Here is a 20,347-nt window from a genome sequence, read left to right as displayed (position 1 = left end):
AAGCCTAAAATATTTACTATCTGGCCCTTTTAGAAAAAATTTGCCAACACCTGCTATAAAAGAGCAGATCAACATGATTAACAAACTTGAGCTAATTAATGTATTTTGAAAACTGCATCTCAAAATGATAGGATGCCTAATCTTTAGAAAATATACATATCCAAACTTCTGGGATGCAACTAAAGCACTGCTTACAGGAAAATGTATACCTTCAAATGTATATGTCAGAAAAGACAAATGGCTGAAAATCATTGTGTTAACTACCCATTCTAAGAAGTTAGAAAAAGAACTGAAAATAAAATTCAAAGAAAGTGTAAGTAAGTACTAAAATAAGAGCACAAAACAATGAAATAGAGAACAAATTAACAATGGACAAAATCAACCAAACCACAGGTCAACTATTTAAAATGACTAGTATTATTTTTATAATTGTTTTCTAAAAAATAAAAAAGACAGGCAAGCTCATTGGAAAAAAAATAGGCAAGAGACTTAAACAGACACTTCACCAAAGAAACTATACAAATGGTCCAAAAACATAACCTCATCAGCTGTCAGAAATGCAAATTAAAACCATAATGAGATTCCACTGCACCTACCAAACTGCTATACTTTGAAAGGACTGACAACGCAGTTCCACTCCTAGTTATATACCCAACTCCTAGATACATAATTGTGCTGTTCATTCGAGGAATATCACACAACAATAAAAACAAACTATTTTTGCACCTAACAACATGAATAAATCTCACAAACAAAATGTTGAGCAAAAGAAGCCAGACAAAAGGAATACACACTGTTTGATTCCATTTATATAAAGTTTAAAAACAGGTGAAACTATTCTGTAACATTAGAAGTTAGGACAGTGGTACCGTAGGGGAGGAAAGAAGAAGTGCGTGGCTATGTTTAGTTAGTGAGAATTCCTTCAGATATATACTTATGACTTGTTATCTATATGTCTGTTACACTTCAATAAAAAGATTAATTTTTAAAAAATAAGAATATTTTAAAATATTTATATACTACTTTTTTGCAGCTTATTTTTCTGATCAGAATGTTCTGCTCTATTATAAAGCTCTCCTTAAATTTCCTAAGGCAGTTTATTCTGAAGTCTGTAGCCAGTAGAGTTGCTGATATGAATCAAATATTTACCTTGGTCCTCTCTACATCCCTTGACAGTGTATACCCATAGATACAGATGGACAGATAGATTAATGAATGGTCAGAAGGATGGTGAAGTAGTTACAGCATTTTTTTTCCAAGTCCCTCCATTAATTTTGGTGTAGAAAAAAATGATGTGATAATTTCAAGGGCAAAGAACCACCCCCCCAAAAAAGGCAGAAAAAGATCAATTATATGAGTCTCTAGGAGGGAGGTTTGAGCATTATAGTATATATATTTTTAAGGTTCTCCAAGTGATTCTAATGGGTAGCAGAGTTGAGAACAACTACCTTTAAGCAATTTCTAAATGTGGTGCTTGTGTTTAATTGTTTTAATAACTAAATTTATTTGTGATATTAAACAGTATGGGAATTCGTGCTCATAATTTGAAGGAGGTGGCAGCACATTACCCGAACAGAGTGCATTTTGAACTTTGGAGAAGCCCTGCATTTACTAATTGGTCTCTGTGTGCCTGACCTGTCGCTGTTACCTGGTAGTAGTGTACTTGAATTCTAGGGCTGCTATCTGTGAGGCTAATTAGACCCTTTGGAGAACTGAATTCTGTGAAACTGAAGCCATAAGGTCATGACTCTGTGAGAGGGTTATTGAATGATACGCACGTGGTGAAACTACAAGTCTATTCCCTCATATTGTTTTCTGTTTCTGCCTCTCACAATGTGACCTGACCTCAGCAACCAGACACGCAGAGCATTTCAAAATGCACACAGTTACCAGGGGTTTTATGCGAATAAGATAAGCCCGAGAAGAGATGGTAACTGAGATATATGTGTCTCTTCCTCCCTGGCTCTGGACTGTCCCACACCAGCCTTGCTGGAAACTCAGAAATCCAGAGGATGATGGTAACAGGCAAGAGCTGAGGACTGTGGGGAGATCTGAACTCAGGTATTGAGAGAAACACTGAAGAACTAACTCAAATTTCCCAACATTGCAGTTTCTGTTGTATGTTTTTCAGTGGCAGACTACAAGCGTTGTTTTTTTTTTCTAGAATCATAAATTTTTAGAAGGACCTTTGGGAATTGAATCCACTCATTTCATTTTTACAGATGAGCAAACTGATGCCCAGAGAGGTTAAGTGATTTGTCCAAACTCACACAGCCAGGAAAGGACAAAATCAAAATTAGATTCGACCTCTGACTTGCAGTTCTGAGCTGTTCCCACTATACCATGCTATTTCTACTTTCTGTTTAACACTGTCCTCCTAATTTTTGTTGCCCTAAGTATGTTTCTCAATTCCATGAAGCATTTATTTATTTAAATCCAGCTTAAAAAACTAACTTCTGCCTTAAAGCATTACTCCTTGCCGTCTTAACTCTCCCCCACCTGCCTCCACACATGCACATACACCAGCTTTGCCCCTACTCCTTCTCCCAGACCCCATTGCCCTGGCGCTCAGTGCTGCAGAGTGTGAAGTTGCAGATAGGGACAAGCAGGAGGCTGCAGGAACAGGCAGGCACCTGATCCTGGGGTGGGAGGAGCTTGGAAGGGCTGTTGGGAATTCTCTGGTGGTCCAGTGATTAGGACTCCATGCTTTCACTGCCGTGGGCCTGGGTTCGATCTCACAAGCCATGTGGCTTGGCCAAAAAAAAAAAAAAAAGATATTCCCAAGAATGGAAAATGCATGACAGATAGATAGTTTAAAAAGAAAAAGAAAGAAATTTAGACAGTTGTCTATGTTGTGATATTTGTATGGATAATGGATTTGAGCGGGACTAGACTGGATGCAGAGAAATTAGAAGGCTGACGCCGTGGTCAAGATAAATAATGAAATGAACTGAAGAATTTAGAGGTGAAGTTGACAAAACTTGATTGGATATCCAGGGTAAGGGAAATGGGAGAGTCTAGGATGACCATCTAACTTGTAGATGGTGGTGCCCCTAAGAGAAAATGAGAATTTTGAGGAGGGAAGGAAAAGATGGTAAGTTCACTTTGGGACACGTTGAACTTGAAGTGCAGTGCCTGGCAGAGTGTTGAACTTATACAGCACGATGCTCAGGAGAGAGGGCTGAGCGACAGAGAGGCCACTGAGTAGAAGCTTCAGGAAGGCTGGTCCATATGGTGCCTGAGGTGGAGTTACAGGAGGTAAGGGGAGAAACAGGCAGTACCCAGTCCTTGATCTTTGAGATATTTTTGCTGCACCAGGCAGTTTAGACTTCATCTTTAAGGTTATGGGAGCCACTAAAAGATTTTAAGCAACAGAATATCCTGAACAGGTCTGATTTTTGAGATGACTTTAGTAGCCGTGTAGAAGATGAACTGGAGAGGAGAGGGTAGAGGCATGTAGACAAATAAAAAGTTTGAACAGAGAAGAATTAAAAAATTATTAGGACCTGAACATATCATGGCAGCAACAAAGTTGTAAGGGAGAAAAAGAGTCAAGTAATACACATGGGGATAATTCACAGATTCAAAAAATACATGTGGCAGAATCAAAAATATAGTCTTACATGAGTACTTGAAGCCTTCAACCCTCCTCTAGCCTTCTAAGTAGGGATCTTGAGTCTTTGTTTTGAGAGAGAGTTCTGAGAGCGATAGCTCAGCTACTATGCTGTGAAAAGTAATAGAGTTTTGAGGAAATGGATGAGTAAAGAGGCTTTTAGACCATTTTGCTATATGTCATCCTATGTAATGGCCCTTTGGTATTTTGGGGTAGAGTACAGTAATGATTTACATTGTTTTTCAGTTGTTTTTTTTTTCTTATTGGATGCTCTACTGAGCAAAGACAGTGCTTCAGGTGGGAGCAGGTGCATCCAGGTTACATTTACACTAATAGAATCAGTAAGACTTGGTGAGCAGTCAGCTGTGGAAGGGATACAAAGGGAATCCAAGACAACTCCAACAATGATGTCAGAAGTCAGGTGAGGCTTATCGACAGACGTGGCAGGTCAGGGTCAGGGAAAGGGGAGTACATTCCATTTTGATCATACGGAGTTTGAGATGCTTGAGGGCCGGTGAAGTGCAGAAGCCCAGCAGAGAAACACTCTTCTGTGACTGGAGCTCAGGAGATAGCCCTGGGCTGGACATGGAAACTTGTGATTCACTAGCATTGTTGTGGTTTTGGTGGCAACTGAATATTTATATATATGGATTTTATGGCAATTATAATATATATATAATTATACATATATGAATGAAGATGTATGTGGCTAAGGGAAACGAGGAGATCAAGAACAGGACTGTGGGTCACCTTCTCATATAAGGGATGGTCTGAGAAATAGGAGCTCTCAGAAGAAGCTGAGTCGGCATAGTCAGATGTGTGGAAGAAAACCCAGGAAAGCAGGGGTCACAGAGCCCACGGGAGGAAGTTCTAAGACAGAGGAAGTGGCAGTCAGTGTCAGCTGTCACAGGCAGGTAAAGAAAGTTAGGGACTAAGTCACTGGATTTAGCTACAAGGAGGTGACGGGCAACCTCAGGGAGATGCTGGAAAAAGAATCCTGACAGCAGTGGGGAGAGGAAAGAATGAATGAGGGATGGGAACAGAGCACTCTTTGAAGAGGCTGGTTGTGAAGGAGAAGAAGGATACAGAATGACATCAAAGGAGAGAAATTTGGGGAAGAGAGGGCAATTTTGGGGGGTGCTTTTGTTTGTTATTTATTTTGAAAATGGTTGAGACTAGAGTATATTTATAAACCAAGGAGTAGAAAGGCAGATAAAATTTATAGGAGAGTTGGATTTTTGTAGAAGCAGCGTCCCAGAGGAGGGAAGAAAAGACAGGATTTAGCACATGCGGGGAGAGTTTATACTTCAACCAGAGCCTTGAGGTGGAGGGTTACAGATGATGGAGGGTTAGGGAAAGATTTGGGATAAGCAAAGGCAGTTCATGACAGATGGCAGTAAGGAGATAACAGGAAATGATACTCTGAAGTCCATAGTCCAAGTGAATAACCAGTGTAATTTCCTTCGACATAGTGAGGGTTTTGAATGCTCACCGTGCTCTGTGCTAGGGGCTTGCTGTCAGATGAATATGATGCCCTGAATCTCACAGTCCTCTCTGTACTCACCTCAAAAACGACTTAGTTTCTGTCTCTGCCTGTCTTTCCACTTACCCTTTCTTCCCATCCCCCCTTCCTTTTCCTTCTGTTTTATTACTCTCCTGTAGATATTTCTCCCCCTTCTCTCTCCCTTCCCCATGGGCCCTTTCCTCCCTCTTCTCCTGTCTCCCTTCCCTGCACACCCATCTCTCTTGACTCCTCTTTTCCTTTTCTCTTTCCCTCTCCCTCAAACTAGCCAAAATGAGGAAACAAAATTAGCTTTGGGGTTTTCTTATTTATTGAATAAACTTTTGTTTCCTGTGTTTAATTTTTTCAAATAAGTCAAAAATTGTGTACTTCCTTCTCGAAAACTAAAGGTGTACATGTGTCTCAATTAGATTTGTTCTGTTGCTTAATGACACCTGATAAAATAAACCTTCCTCAACTCCACTGAGGCCCACGGGGAAGGAAACAGAACCTTTCATCTGCAACAGGCACCATGTTTATTTTGCACACACTGTTGACTCCATGAGAAAGAGAAGACTTAAATGTGATAGTCTTAAAGAAAATAAAGTGTTTTCAAAGTTTGTTTGTGTTGTACTAGTAAAGGAAACATAAAGAACAAGAAAAAAAAAACAGAAAATTCCTATCAATGTCCACACATTCAATGTTATAACTGGAATTCAAATGACAGGGGAGAATTTAAAAACAAATTGCTGGCCAAAGAAAACTGTTTGCTTCTGGAAATCTTACACTGTCTGTTGCCAGCCAAGAAAATCACTGTCCTCTTCGTTCCCCTGACCTGGCAACAAACAGAATTCAGGGCCCCCTGTTGCCCTGGTAACAGCAGATGACACTCCCCACACGCTGAGAGCCACACACAGCACCGCCGGTCCAGACTCTGGCTGTGGAATCTCAGGAGCACACACACAACTGGATTTGACACTGACTTTGGCTTCTTTAGGTGACTTAAGATCACGAGTTATTAACCATATGTCAGCAGAACCAATCCTTGACTCTGATGATGATTTCTATTGAGAGCGAATATATACAAATTGTATCCATTGCTAAATTCTGAGCCTCCTCTGCTGACAGCCTGAATTGTTCATCATTACCTTTAGAAATAGTGCTCAAATTTTTATGACTTCTAAACAACACCTCCAATTATAAACTTCATGCTTAAATGTCCTGACATGCCCTTTCTAAAGGAATCTTTAATAAAAATTTTAAACTATTTAATTTTTATAAAAGGAAAATTAGGAGTGGAGAGAAAGACTCCTTAGCACTGGGGGATAAAGCTGGGGAAGGACCCCAGAAGAAGTTCAGGTTCAGGTTCCCAGAAGTGCAGGTCACATTGGACAGTTGGGATCATGACATTCCCCAGACACAGGCATTGAGAGTGCAGTGGGCATGTGTGAGTGATCTTCACAACTAAAAATGAGGCAAGAACCAGAAAGAACAAAAGCCCCAAACAGCCCTTACATGACTACAGAGAAGACCAAATTTCTCTTTGTTTTCCAGTCTCTTGAACTGTTCACATATGTTCCTTCCAATAGCGCTCTACGCTACAGATGTATGGTTCCCACATGCTCCTCACACTCTCCTTTCCTCAGTGCTGGATCATTTCTGTCTTTCACAGAAGAATGAAAATATCTAATAAAATATCTAATAAAATTATTCACAGCAAATTAATAATTGGAGAGAAAATAACTTCGTTATATTCTTTTGGTGGTATGTGCATTTTAAGAAGGGTCTTAGAAGGCAATGCCTAACCCAAAGAGGACACAACCTTGGAGGGAAATGTAGACAACTGGGGGTGCTTTGGGGCAGGAAGAGTATGCTTCTATCCCTAGAGACCCTCCCATGGTGATTATCTATCCACCACATTTTTTAAAAAGTGATCTTTTGCCATGGACACATCAAAATTTTGAAGTGCTATCTGAATTATGCAAATGAACCTCAAACCTTCTTTTCCTCTCTCTTTCAGACCACTTCTGATACCTAAACCCTGTACTTGATTGTAAAATCTTAAGAGAATCCAAAGACAACTGTGTCTATAAAAGTCAACAAAGTACTTACTTGTATAGGTATGACTTCATGGGTTTACAAAGACATAAAATTGATCCCTTCCCCAATTTGATCATTCTTGAGAGTTGAAACCACCAAGTTCCCATGCAGCGTACTTTGTCACTTTTATGGGCCCAGAACTCCTTTCTCAAAGGGTAGGGTTTTCCTTGCATCTAGTTTAAGATTTTTTTTAATAAATAATTTTTGCTTGCTAACTTATGCTTTTCTTTCACTTTTCCCACTTCCCCCTCTCCCTCTGATATTTCTCAGGACAAACGTTGCCTTTCACTTCACTGCCAGTCCCTCTCAACCCCAGGTAAGTGAAGGGCTTTAAGGTTATCATGATTCTTCCTGTTGGTGTTACCCAAAGAAACCATGGTAACAGGTAGAGTTAGCATGTGATGTTACCCTTGGTCTTTCACAACATGAGCTATATTTGTACTTTTGGAATGTTGTTCATGTAACTGGGATTTTAGACATACCTTTAACCTTATCACTTGAATTGGTGTAAAATGGGAGGCATGAAGTATTTGCAGATGTTCCTTGGCTCAACCTTCATTCATAAAATTGTGGGCCTATTATATACCAAGTACAGTGTTAAGACTGTACTAGGTGTCAGGGATAGAAGGATGAAGAAGAGACAGGTGCAACTTCTGCCCTCACGGACCTTATAATCAGGATGGGGGTGGGGAGACAGAGAGTGGAAGACCACCACTAAACAGATACAAAAATAATCAATTGATCTGAAAGTACAATAAAAATGAGACAGATTTTAATTTCTACAGTGTTATGGGTAAAATTAATTAGTTTCTCCTGTCATTAAGAAAGAACAGGAATGCTGACAAAAATTATTAGAAGAATTGGATATCTGTGGTGTGCTCTCCATTAGGCCTTAATCATAAACAGACTAAATAGATGAAAACTTCGATTGACTCAGGCTGCTTTTCTGGTGACACTTCTAGCTACCTTCCTTTTTCCTTTCATAGCTTCTGAAAGAGTGAAGTTTATGCAATAGCAAGTTTAAAACAGATTTTTTTAATGTCCTGATATTTATTATAAGTCTTCTGTAGGCTGTAATGCAACTTTGTCAAAAATGGCCTTGGATATACTGTACTAAAACTGGGATTAACATATTATATGGATAACGTTGTAAATCTGTTACAACCACTTGTGAGCTGGTGAATATTTAACAACTGGTTCTTAGAGTGAAAGCCCTGTTTTGTAGCGTTTGCCCATTTCTGCAGTGTAAATACCTCCACTCTGGTAGATTTCAAGCTGCCAGCGTGACATCATTGAACACAGAGTTTGGAATCGATGTGCACAATCAGCCTGCAAGAGCCAACTCCAGCACACCTTGAAGAGTTAAATTTCCCATCAGTGAAAGCCTCCACAGTGCATATATGCTGCCACCCACTGACAGAAGAGGACTACAGTCCCACGATCCATTGCCCTCAGAGTATTAGCCACTTAATTCATGAAATATTTGAAAGCACTAGTTGCTGGGTGCAATGGGAGATATCTATATAGAAAGGGAGGGGAAAACTTGTACCCCAACTGCAGAAAGAGTACAGTCTAATAGTCCTGTCGAAAGCTATAATAAATATGATAGACTGAATGTCGTGATGTACTTTGTAGACTGAAAATCAGTGATGATTATATATTATAGCTTCTTTCTATTTTAAAAAAGTATTAAACACTAAAGCCCAAATAATTTGTATATAAATCACAAACTAGAGTAAAATATACTTAAAACAAATGCATGAAAAAAAATAGAAATTCTTTGACATCTCTGAAGGTCTTACTTTACTCGTAACTGTTCCCATTTCGGCCTATATTTTATAACCTCTTCAACTGTAGGAAAAATTTTCTGTTCCTGTAAGTCCACCCAAACTATTGCACATACTCAGACAACCTGAATCACCGCTGTCTGCCTCTATTCCTGTAGATAGAAGCAGGTTACAGAAACTGGATAGATAATCAGGACACAAGATGGTGATTTTTAGCCTACATTCCAGGCATTGCTTTGGATCCTTGTCACTTGCTTCTTTCTGGTAAAAGTAGATTATCAAGGCAAGGGGTTTATTTATTTGGGGTTTATGGTAATTTAAAGGTAAAAAACGATTAGTAATACCTTGGTATACAGATAAGGCTTCGGTAGATGTCTACAGCTTGAACAAAACCAACTCCTAGAATATACAGGCATATATGTGATGCTCATTACTGCTAATAGTAACCATAATAATGCTTTTGAGTTACAAAGTATGGTTCCCCTAAGAACCAAGAACGCCTCTTGGGAATTCCAGAGTATTCACCTTTGGAAGAGCCCTGTATTATATGTATTTGAACCAAGCTCCAAAATAAAAGCACAAAAATGAAGTGGGTTCTTGAGAGTGTTGCCATCTGTTACAAGGCATAAACAGACTTCCAAAAAGTAGCGTTAATGACACTCTTTAATCTTGAGATAATTTTTTTCCCCATCAGAAGGCTTTGGATTGTTGAAAAAGTTCTATTTTTATTGCTCTGGTTCTCAGAATAAGGTTAATAAAGAGGATGTTGGAATGCAAAATGAAGTTTTAACGGGTTTTGCTTCTCCTTTAAAGTGATAGATTTACTAAAGCCCTAGGATAGGGGTTTGCTTTGTTTGTTTTCCTCAAAATTTTAATCATGTATTTCATGTCAAGCTTCTCAACCAGTTTCTATATTTATAACTACTGGGCAGAAGTCCCCTTTCTTCATTATTAGCAACATGTTTAAGGCTTAGAGTTAATGAATTTTTCCAGTGGATTGATAATCTAAGTAGATAAATAGTGTAACTTTTATCTATTATAAGTGTTTCCTTATTCTGATGATATTTGAGAAATACTTCCGCCCAAAATTGTGAACATATTTCAGGAGGCTAGATGTAGGGCTTGGTCTTTGAATCTAAATGTCATCTCACTGTATTCCAGCCAGGAAATAGATTCTTTGGTAAAAAAGTCTAGGGAAAGGGTGGGTCTAGTGCTAATTCTTGCCTATGGGAATGTGGTTAAGATTCTTGAAGAACAGGCTTATCTGCTTTTCAAAGAGGAGCTTCATATTTCAAAATGACCGCACAGAGGCAAACCTTGTCTCCTGTCACGTTTCACATATCTTTAATTCAAAGGGTTGGGGGCATCTTCTTAAGTCAGAATTGGAATGAAGTGTAGCAAAGTTTAGTTGAGAAGGAAAAACCATAAAAAATATGGCAATATTGTATGAAATGGCTCCTTTCTCTTGTTCACTGCTGTGTTCCTAGTGCCTGAGCCTTGCACAGAGCATTTGCTCAATATGCAAGAGATGAATGGCTGACTGAATTATTGGAGGCTTACTGAGATTTACATCTGAACTTTGTGCTTAATATTTGAGGAAACCACCTTATTCATGGGAAAATAGCTTGAGTTTTTGACGGTAAACATTTCTTAACATTAACAAATCCTGTCTTTCTTTTTTTTATTCTTAGTATTTTCTATACAAATTTCCTGAAGATGTGGACTCAGTTATCATTAAAGTTGTGTCTGAAATGGCTTATCCATGCTCTGTTGTCTCAGTCCAGAATATCATGGTGAGTCTTCATAACCTGTCAACCTTCCAATATGGAGTACCATATTGTCCCAGGATAAATGAGAGAGAAGGGTGAGCACCATGTCATCCTTGTACTACATATTCCTGACAAAACTGCTAAATAATAAAAACAGTATCTTGTGCACACAAGTGGGCAGTCTGTGTTTGTAGACATTGATCTGGGGAGATAGAGAGCAGCTGACTCCTCACCAAAATAAACAAAGGAATGAAGGGAGGGAGGGAGGATCATGACAGAGAACAAGGAAGACCAACTTGTGGGCTGCACAAGAAAAACAGAAACCTGTTTGTTCTATTTTTAAAAATTTTTATTGTGTCATTAGGCCCTTTCTGTTTCACAAGGTGTTAATAAAAAATGGGAAAGGTGTGATACACTTTAAGATGATCTTTTCAGTTCTCTGATATAAAGTGACCTTGACTTCAGAGAACAAGGCATCAAGTTTTAGGAGGACTATTTCATGACTGTTCTGGGGGAAAACTCTTCATGGTTTCTGGCTCAGTAGGGACCCCCTCCCCTGTGATCCAGGTGGCATGTGTGGTATGTATACTATGACATTAGTGATGCTTTCCTTTTTTATCCCTCATGCATGTTACAGTGCCCAGTGTATGATCTCGACCACAATGTAGAATTTAATGGTGTCTATCAGTCCATGACCAAGAAAGCTGCCATCACACTACAGGTGAGACATCACTTCTGTGGTTGTTATTGTCAATGACAGTGCACAGTTTATAATCAGATTACCTACTGGACCAGTCAGGTTACCTGCTGGACTTAGACAAACCTAAGGGATTACCGCTCACTGTGTGCCTTGAATCTCTTTCCTTTCTGATTGATTTTAAAACAAAGATTGCTACACCTGAAATCAAAGCCTTGGTGATAGTAGACACTGCTACTCTGCCAGGTGCTCCGCTCCCCTTGGGGAATCTTGGGAACCTGTGATGCGGTGGGACACGTGTCTGACAGATTGCTTAGAGAAGTAAAGGCAAAAGATTCCAATCTACCCAATGGGGGATGCCAGTTTAGGGTAAAGTTTTTCTGATCCATTTAAAACAACTAAACATATTCTACTAAAACAATATTTTAGAGAAGCAAGAAAAACTACAATCCTGCAGCCTGTGGACCAAAAACCACAGTTACAGAAAGATAGACAAGATGAAAAGGCAGAGGGCTATGTACCAGATGAAGGAACAAGAAAAAACCCCAGAAAAACAACTAAATGAAGTGGAGATAGGCAACCTTCCAGAAAAAGAATTCAGAATAATGATAGTGAAGATGATCCAGGACCTTGGAATAAGAATGGAGGCAAAGATTGAGAAGATGCAAGAAATGATTAACAAAGACCTAGAAGAATTAAAGAACAAACAAACAGAGATGACCAATACAATAACTGAAATGAAAACTACACTAGAAGGAATCAATAGCAGAATAACTGAGGCAGAAGAACGGATAAGTGACCTGGAAGACAGAATGGTGGAATTCACTGCTGCGGAACAGACTAAAGAAAAAAGAATGAAAAGAAATGAAGACAGCCTAAGAGACCTCTGGGACAACATTAAACGCAACAACATTCGCATTATAGGGGTCCCAGAAGGAGAAGAGAGAGAGAAAGGACCAGAGAAAATATTTGAAGAGATTATAGTCGAAAACTTCCCTAACATGGGAAAGGAAATAGCCACCCAAGTCCAGGAAGCGCAGAGAGTCCCATACAGAATAAACCCAAGGAGAAACACGCCGAGACACATAGTAATCAAAGTGGCAAAAATTAAAGACAAAGAAAAATTATTGAAAGCAGCAAGGGAAAAACGACAAATAACATACAAGGGAACTCCCATAAGGTTAACAGCTGATTTCTCAGCAGAAACTCTGCAAGCCAGAAGGGAGTGGCATGATATACTTAAAGTGATGAAAGGGAAGAACCTACAACCAAGATTACTCTACCCGGCAAGGATCTCATTTAGATTTGATGGAGAAATCAAAAGCTTTACAGACAAGCAAAAGCTAAGAGAATTCAGCACCACCAAACCAGCTCTACAACAAATGCTAAAGGAACTTCTCTAAGTGGGAAACACAAGAGAAGAAAAGGACCTACAAAAACAAACCCAAAACAATTAAGAAAATGGTCACAGGAACATACATATCGATAATTACCTTAAACGTGAATGGTTTAAATGCCCCAACCAAAAGACATAGACTGGCTGAATGGATACAAAAACAAGATCCATATATATGCTGTCTACAAGAGACCCACTTTAGACCTAGGGACACATACAGACTGAAAGTGAGGGGATGGAAAAAGATATTCCATGCAAATGGAAATCAAAAGAAAGCTGGAGTAGCTATACTCATATCAGATAAAATAGACTTTAAAATAAAGAATGTTACAAGAGACAAGGAAGGACACTACATAATGATCCAGGGATCAATCCAAGAAGAAGATATAACAATTATAAATATATATGCACCCAACATAGGAGCACCTCAATACATAAGGCAACTGCTAACAGCTATAAAAGAGGAAATCGACAGTAACACAATCATAGTGGGGGACTTTAACACTTCACTTACACCAATGGACAGATCATCCAAAATGAAAATAAATAAGGAAACAGAAGCTTTAAATGACACAACAGACCAGATAGATTTAATTGATATATATAGGACATTCCATCCAAAAACAGCAGATTATACGTTCTTCTCAAGTGTGCACGGAACATTCTCCAGGATAGATCACATCTTGGGTCACAAATCAAGCCTCAGTAAATTTAAGAAAATTGAAATCATATCAAGCATCTTTTCTGACCACAACTCTATGAGATTAGAAATGAATTACAGGGAAAAAAACGTAAAAAAGGGCTTCCCTGGTGGTGCAGTGGTTGAGAGTCTGCCTGCCAATGCATGGGACACGGGTTCAAGCCCTGGTCTGGGAAGATCCCACATGCCGCAGAGCGGCTAGGCCCGTGAGCCACGACTACTGAGCCTGTGCGTCTGGAGCCCGTGCTCTGCAGCAAGAGAGGCCGCGACAGTGAGAGGCCCGCGCACCGCGATGAAGAGTGGACCCCGCTCGCTGGAACTGGAGAAAGCCCTCGCACAGAAACGAAGACCCAACACACCCAAAAATAAATAAATAAATAAATTAAAAAAAAAAAAAAAAAAAAAACGTAAAAAAGACAAACACATGGAGGCTAAACAATACGTTACTAAATAACCAAGAGATCACTGAAGAAATCAAAGAGGAAATCAAAAAATACCTAGAGACAAATGACAATGAAAACACGACGACCCAAAACCTATGGGATGCAGCAAAAGCGGTTCTAAGAGGGAAGTTTATAGCTATACAAGCCTACCTAAAGAAACAAGAAAAATCTCAAGTAAACAATCTAACCTTACACCTAAAGAAACTAGAGAAAGAAGAACAAACAAAACCCAAAGTTAGCAGAAGGAAAGAAATCATAAAGATCAGAGCAGAAATAAATGAAATAGAAACAAAGAAAACAATAGCAAAGATCAATAAAACTAAAAGTTGGTTCTTTGAGAAGATAAACAAAATTGATAAGCCATTAGCCAGACTCATCAAGAAAAAGAGGGAGAGGACTCAAATCAATAAAATCAGAAATGAAAAAGGAGAAGTTACAACAGACACCACAGAAATACAAAGCATCCTAAGAGACTACTACAAGCAACTTTATGCCAATAAAATGGACAACCTGGAAGAAATGGACAAATTCTTAGAAAGGTATAACCTTCCAAGACTGAATCAGGAAGAAACAGAAAATATGAACAGACCAATCACAAGTAATGAAATTGAAACTGTGATTAAAAATCTTCCAAAAAACAAAAGTCCAGGACCAGATGGCTTCACAGGTGAATTCTATCAAACATTTAGAGAAGAGCTAACACCCATCCTTCTCAAACTCTTCCAAAAAATTGCAGAGGAAGGAACACTCCCAAACTCATTCTATGAGGCCACCATCACCCTGATACCAAAACCAGACAAAGACACTACAAAAAAAGAAAATTACAGACCAATATCACTGATGAATATAGATGCAAAAATCCTCAACAAAATACTAGCAAACAGAATCCAACAACACATTAAAAGGATCATACACCACGATCAAGTGGGATTTATCCCAGGGATGCAAGGATTCTTCAATATACGCAAATCAATCAATGTGATACACCATATTAACAAATTGAAGAATAAAAACCATATGATCATCTCAATAGATGCAGAAAAAGCTTTTGACAAAATTCAACACCCATTTCTGATAAAAACTCTCCAGAAAGTGGGCATAGAGGGAACCTACCTCAACATAATAAAGGCCATATATGACAAACCCACAGCAAACATCATTCTCAATGGTGAAAAACTGAAAGCATTTCCTCTAAGATCAGGAACGAGACAAGGATGTCCACTCTCACCACTATTATTCAACATAGTTCTGGAAGTCCTAGCCACGGCAATCAGAGAAGAAAAAGAAATAAAAGGAATACAAATTGGAAAAGAAGAAGTAAAACTGTCACTGTTTGCGGATGACATGATACTATACATAGAGAATCCTAAAACTGCCACCAGAAAACTGCTAGAGCTAATTAATGAATATGGTAAAGTTGCAGGATACAAAATTAATGCACAGAAATCTCTTGCATTCCTATACGCTAATTATGAAAAATCTGAAAGAGAAATTATGGAAACACTCCCATTTACCATTGCAACAAAAAGAATAAAATACCTAGGAATAAACCTACCTAGGGAGACAAAAGACCTGTATGCAGAAAACTATAAGACACTGATGAAAGAAATTAAAGATGACACCAACAGATGGAGAGATATACCATGTTCTTGGCTTGGAAGAATCAACATTGTGAAAATGAGTATACTACCCAAAGCAATCTACAGATTCAATGCAATCCCTATCAAATTACCAATGGCATTTTTTACGGAGCTAGAACAAATCATCTTAAAATTTGTATGGAGACACAAAAGACCCCGAATAGCCAAAGCAGTCTTGAGGCAAAAAAATGGAGCTGGAGGAATCAGACTCCCTGACTTCAGACTCTACTACAAAGCTACAGTAATCAAGACAATATGGTACTGGCACAAAAACAGAAACATAGATCAATGGAACAAGATAGAAAGCCCAGAGATTAACCCACGCACCTATGGTCAACTAATCTATGACAAAGGAGGCAAAGATATACAATGGAGAAAAGACAGTCTCTTCAATAAGTGGTGCTGGGAAAACTGGACAGCTACATGTAAAAGAATGAAATTAGAATACTCCCTAACACCATACACAAAAATAAACTCAAAATGGATTAGAGACCTAAATATAAGACTGGACACTATAAAACTCTTAGAGGAAAACATAGGAAGAACACTCTTTGACATAAATCACAGCAAGATCTTTTTTGATCCACCTCCTAGAGTAATGGAAATAAAAACAAAAATAAACAAGTGGGACCTAATGAAACTTCAAAGCTTTTGCACAGCAAAGGAAACCATAAACAAGACGAAAAGACAACCCTCAGAATGGGAGAAAATATTTGCAAATGAATCAACGGACAAAGGATTAATCTCCAAAATATATAAACAGCTCATTCAGCTCAATATCAAAGAAACAAACACCCCAATCCAAAAATGGGCAGAAGACCTAAATAGACATTTCTCCAAAGAAGACATACAGACGGCCACAAAGCACATGAAAAGATGCTCAACATCACTAATTATTAGAGAAATGCAAATCAAAACTACAATGAGGTATCACCTCACTCCTGTTAGAATGGGCATCATCAGAAAATCTACAAACAACAAATGCTGGAGAGGGTGTGGAGAAAAGGGAACCCTCTTGCACTGTTGGTGGGAATGTAAATTGATACAGCCACTATGGAGAACAATATGGAGGTTCCTTAAAAAACTAAAAATAGAATTACCATATGACCCAGCAATCCCACTACTGGGCATATACCCAGAGAAAACCGTAATTCAAAAAGACGCATGCACCCGAATGTTCATTGCAGCACTATTTACAATAGCCAGGTCATGGAAGCAACCTAAATGCCCATCAACAGACGAGTGGATAAAGAAGTTGTGGTACATATATACAATGGAATATTACTCAGCCATAAAAAGGAACGAAATTGAGTCATTTGTTGAGACGTGGATGGATCTAGAGTCTGTCATACAGAGTGAAGTAAGTCAGAAAGAGAAAAACAAATATCGTATATTAATGCATGTATGTGGAACCTAGAAAAATGGTACAGATGAGCCAGTTTGCAGGGCAGAAGTTGAGACACAGATGTAGACAATGGACATATGGACACCAAGGGGGGAAAACTGCGGTGAGGTGGGGATGGTGGTGTGCTGAATTGGGCGATTGGGATTGACATGTATACACTGATGTGTATAAAATTGATGCCTAATAAGAACCTGCAGTATAAAAAAACAAACAAAACAACTAATACTAAACTTTCATTGGGTTATTTGTATGGAAATATGTTAATATAAATGTTTCAGACATTACATGAAATTTCTAAAAATCTTATATTTGTATTTGTATGGAAATATGTATGGAAATATGTTAATATAAATGTTTCAGACATTAAAAAAAAAAAAAAAAACAATATTTTAAATCAACTATCCTTCGATTGAAAAAAAACATATTGTAACCAAAAAATAACTTCAATTCTGGACAGAATGGATAGGTTCAAAGGAATATGAACCACATTTGTGCAGAAGTTTGCCCTTTTGGTATTATAATTAAATTATTATTTCAATGGTAATTTTATAGCAAAAATGTACACACATCATGTCAGCATATTTTCAAAAAGATTCTGTCCCTGGCTTTAGAGTGGTACTTACTTGGGGTACCTGCAATTTGATCTGTTCTCTAGGTAAGGAGATACTGTTTATTGAATAGCAGGCCATGAATGAGGAGAGGTTAATTATAATTGAGGTATCAGACCAAAAAACTTCTATTAGTCAGGCTTTTATTTTTAATGTCTCAGATTCGATATCTCAAATATCTGCTCTTGTTTTTAGTATTTTTTTTTTCCTTAGCACATCAGCATCATGTGGTCCCAAATTTAAAAAGACAGAAAAATAACCATAGTAGGAAACTCAGACTTTACATCATCCGGACACTAAATTAATGAAGTACAAATCATATCAGTACATTCCTACTTTCAATATGTTTGGCGATAAGTTATTACTTCTCTTTTGGACCCATGATTCACTATTGGGCCATTTTCTCAGTGGGTTAAACATAATATCAGAAATTTGGGGAAAATAAAAAAATTCAGAGTTGTATAAATATACTGGACCTTAAAGATTATCTTGTCAACCATGCTTCATTCACGGATAAGAAACTGGGACACAGAGAAGCCCACTTAGAGAAAGTCAAAGCCAGGACTGTAGCTCAGGTCTCCTGACTTGAGTCTTTGCTTCCCTAACCTAAATTGTTTATTTAACTGCTGACTGTGTGACTTTTAGGAAAGTCATTTATCATTAAATTTTAAAATAATAAAAACTTAATATACTGAAGCTAAAACTGCCCTAAAAAATAAAGTTTATTAAAGAATTTAATATACAAGTATGAATTATTAAACATAGACTGTTGACATATATTTTATATGGGATCTATTACAATTCTAGGCACTCAAGTGGGCACCGGACAGATTGAAATCAAAACAGTCTATTTACATAATTTCTTGGATATAACAATTATTTTATTATGGATAACCTGGAGTAGATCATGGGAATGTGAGAGTCCTTTCTAAGGAGTTAGGGAGCAGAGGTGAACTTTACTTTTCTTCTCTTTCCTCTTTCTTTTTGCCCCCACCATTATGGACTTTCTCCCTTCTTCTCACTATCTTTATGTCTTGTGCAGAAGAAGGATTTTCCAGGTGAGCAGTTCTATGTGGTGTTTGTGATAAAGCCTGAAGATTATGCCTGTGGAGGATCTTTCTTCATCCAGGGTAAGCAACAGTGAGGAGTGTTTGTCTACTTAGAAAAACCTAACAGAATGGAATGGAAAGGAAGCCAAAAGCTCATTTTGGCCCCTTCTGGCCCCTTCCAACGATCTCTAGTTCCCACTAAGTGAGGGTCATCAGCAGTGGCTTGGCAAGGCAGTCTGAGACATACGTGAGAAAAAAATAAAGGGAAGAAAATAATAAATCTCAAGATATTATTGTTACTACAAAATGCCATTTAGTGCCTGAATCTTTTCAAAGCCTTGTACTCCCTCAGTTGGCCCTTTACTCAACAAATATTTACTACTGTGAAGTAATGATCTTATACAGCAGATCGAGGTCCATTTTCAAAGATCATTTTGGTAGCGAGCAGTAATGGAGCCACTTATATTTATCAGTAGTCATCATTTCCCCAAGGAAAATTCAGAGTTCTCAATTCCCATTGCCAAAATTGTACCTTTCAAGACAGTAAGTAAGCAAAGTAGGGCAACTTATCCCAATGGCAGGGGTTATGTCAGCTCTTAGGCATAGTACAAGTGGTTATGGGCAACTACCCACTAACTACCACGGGAATGGAATAGGCTGTTGATTGAAAACACAGACCCCCCCAGCAGCTGATAGGCCATATGTGATCAACATGAAAAGTGTTTACTGTTGAGTGTAACATCGTTCCCTCAGTATTTAGGTGAATTTTCTTCTAATATATTCTTTAATCTCTTAATTACATAGCTCTAGAGTTTTGCCAATGTCCAATGTTCTTGGCAAACTATAAGTCCTTTGATGGCCATATAAGATAAAAACAAATTCTCACTGCCTAGAAAAATGCAAACCACCAGTGCAAGAGGGTTCCCTTTTCTCCATACCCTCTCCAGCATTTATTGTTTGTAGATTTTTTGATGATGGTCATTCTGACCAATGTGAGGTGATAGCTCATTGTAGTTTGATTTGCATTTCTCTAATGATTAGTGATGTTGAGCATCCTTTCACATGTTTGTTGGCAATCTGTATATCTTCTTTGGAGAAATGTCTTTTTAGGTCTTCTGCCCATTTTTGGATTGGGGTGTTTGTTTTTTTGATATTGAGCTGCATGAGCTGCTTATATATTTTGGAGATTAATTCTTTGTCAGTTGCTTCATTTGCAAATATTTTCTCCCATTCTGAGTGTTGTCTTTTTGTCTTGTTTATGGTTTCCTTTGCTGTGCAAAAACTTTTAAGTTTCATTAGGTGGGAATGTAAACTGATACAGCCACTATGGAGAACAGTATGGAGGTTCCTTAAAAAACTAAAAATAGAACTACCATATGACCCAGCAATCCCACTACTGGGCATATACCCTGAGAAAACCATAATTCAAAAAGAGACATGTACCACAATGTTCATTGCAGCACTATTTACAATAGCCAGGACATGGAAGCAACCTAAGTGTCCATCGACAGATGAATGGATAAAGAAGATGCAGCACACATATACAGTGGAATATTACTCAGCCATAAAAAGGAACGAAACTGAGCTATTTGTAATGAGGTGGATGGACCTAGAGTCTGTCATACAGAGTGAAGTAAGT

At 38.2% G+C, this 20,347-nt stretch overlaps 1 protein-coding gene across 5 annotated transcripts in view; it reads left to right on the top strand.

Annotated features, from left to right (window-relative positions):
* Positions 1-20,347, top strand: part of SIDT1 (SID1 transmembrane family member 1) — an 89,574-nt gene that overhangs the window by 28,038 nt on the left and 41,189 nt on the right. For 3 of the 5 annotated variants that reach the window (XM_068545526.1, XM_068545528.1, XM_068545527.1), the window contains exons 4-7: positions 7,485-7,530; positions 10,693-10,794; positions 11,408-11,491; positions 18,702-18,789. In XM_068545526.1, coding sequence (XP_068401627.1) covers positions 7,485-7,530; positions 10,693-10,794; positions 11,408-11,491; positions 18,702-18,789 — 320 coding nt within the window. The remainder of the gene's footprint in view (positions 1-7,484; positions 7,531-10,692; positions 10,795-11,407; positions 11,492-18,701; positions 18,790-20,347) is intronic. The other 2 variants (XM_068545529.1, XM_068545530.1) reach the window with 2 other exon arrangements.

This window comes from Eschrichtius robustus, chromosome 6 (genome assembly GCF_028021215.1).
Source record: "Eschrichtius robustus isolate mEscRob2 chromosome 6, mEscRob2.pri, whole genome shotgun sequence".
NCBI lineage: Eukaryota > Metazoa > Chordata > Mammalia > Artiodactyla > Eschrichtiidae > Eschrichtius > Eschrichtius robustus.
Note: the sequence above shows the minus strand (reverse complement) of the source record. Positions and strands in the feature narration are given on the sequence as shown.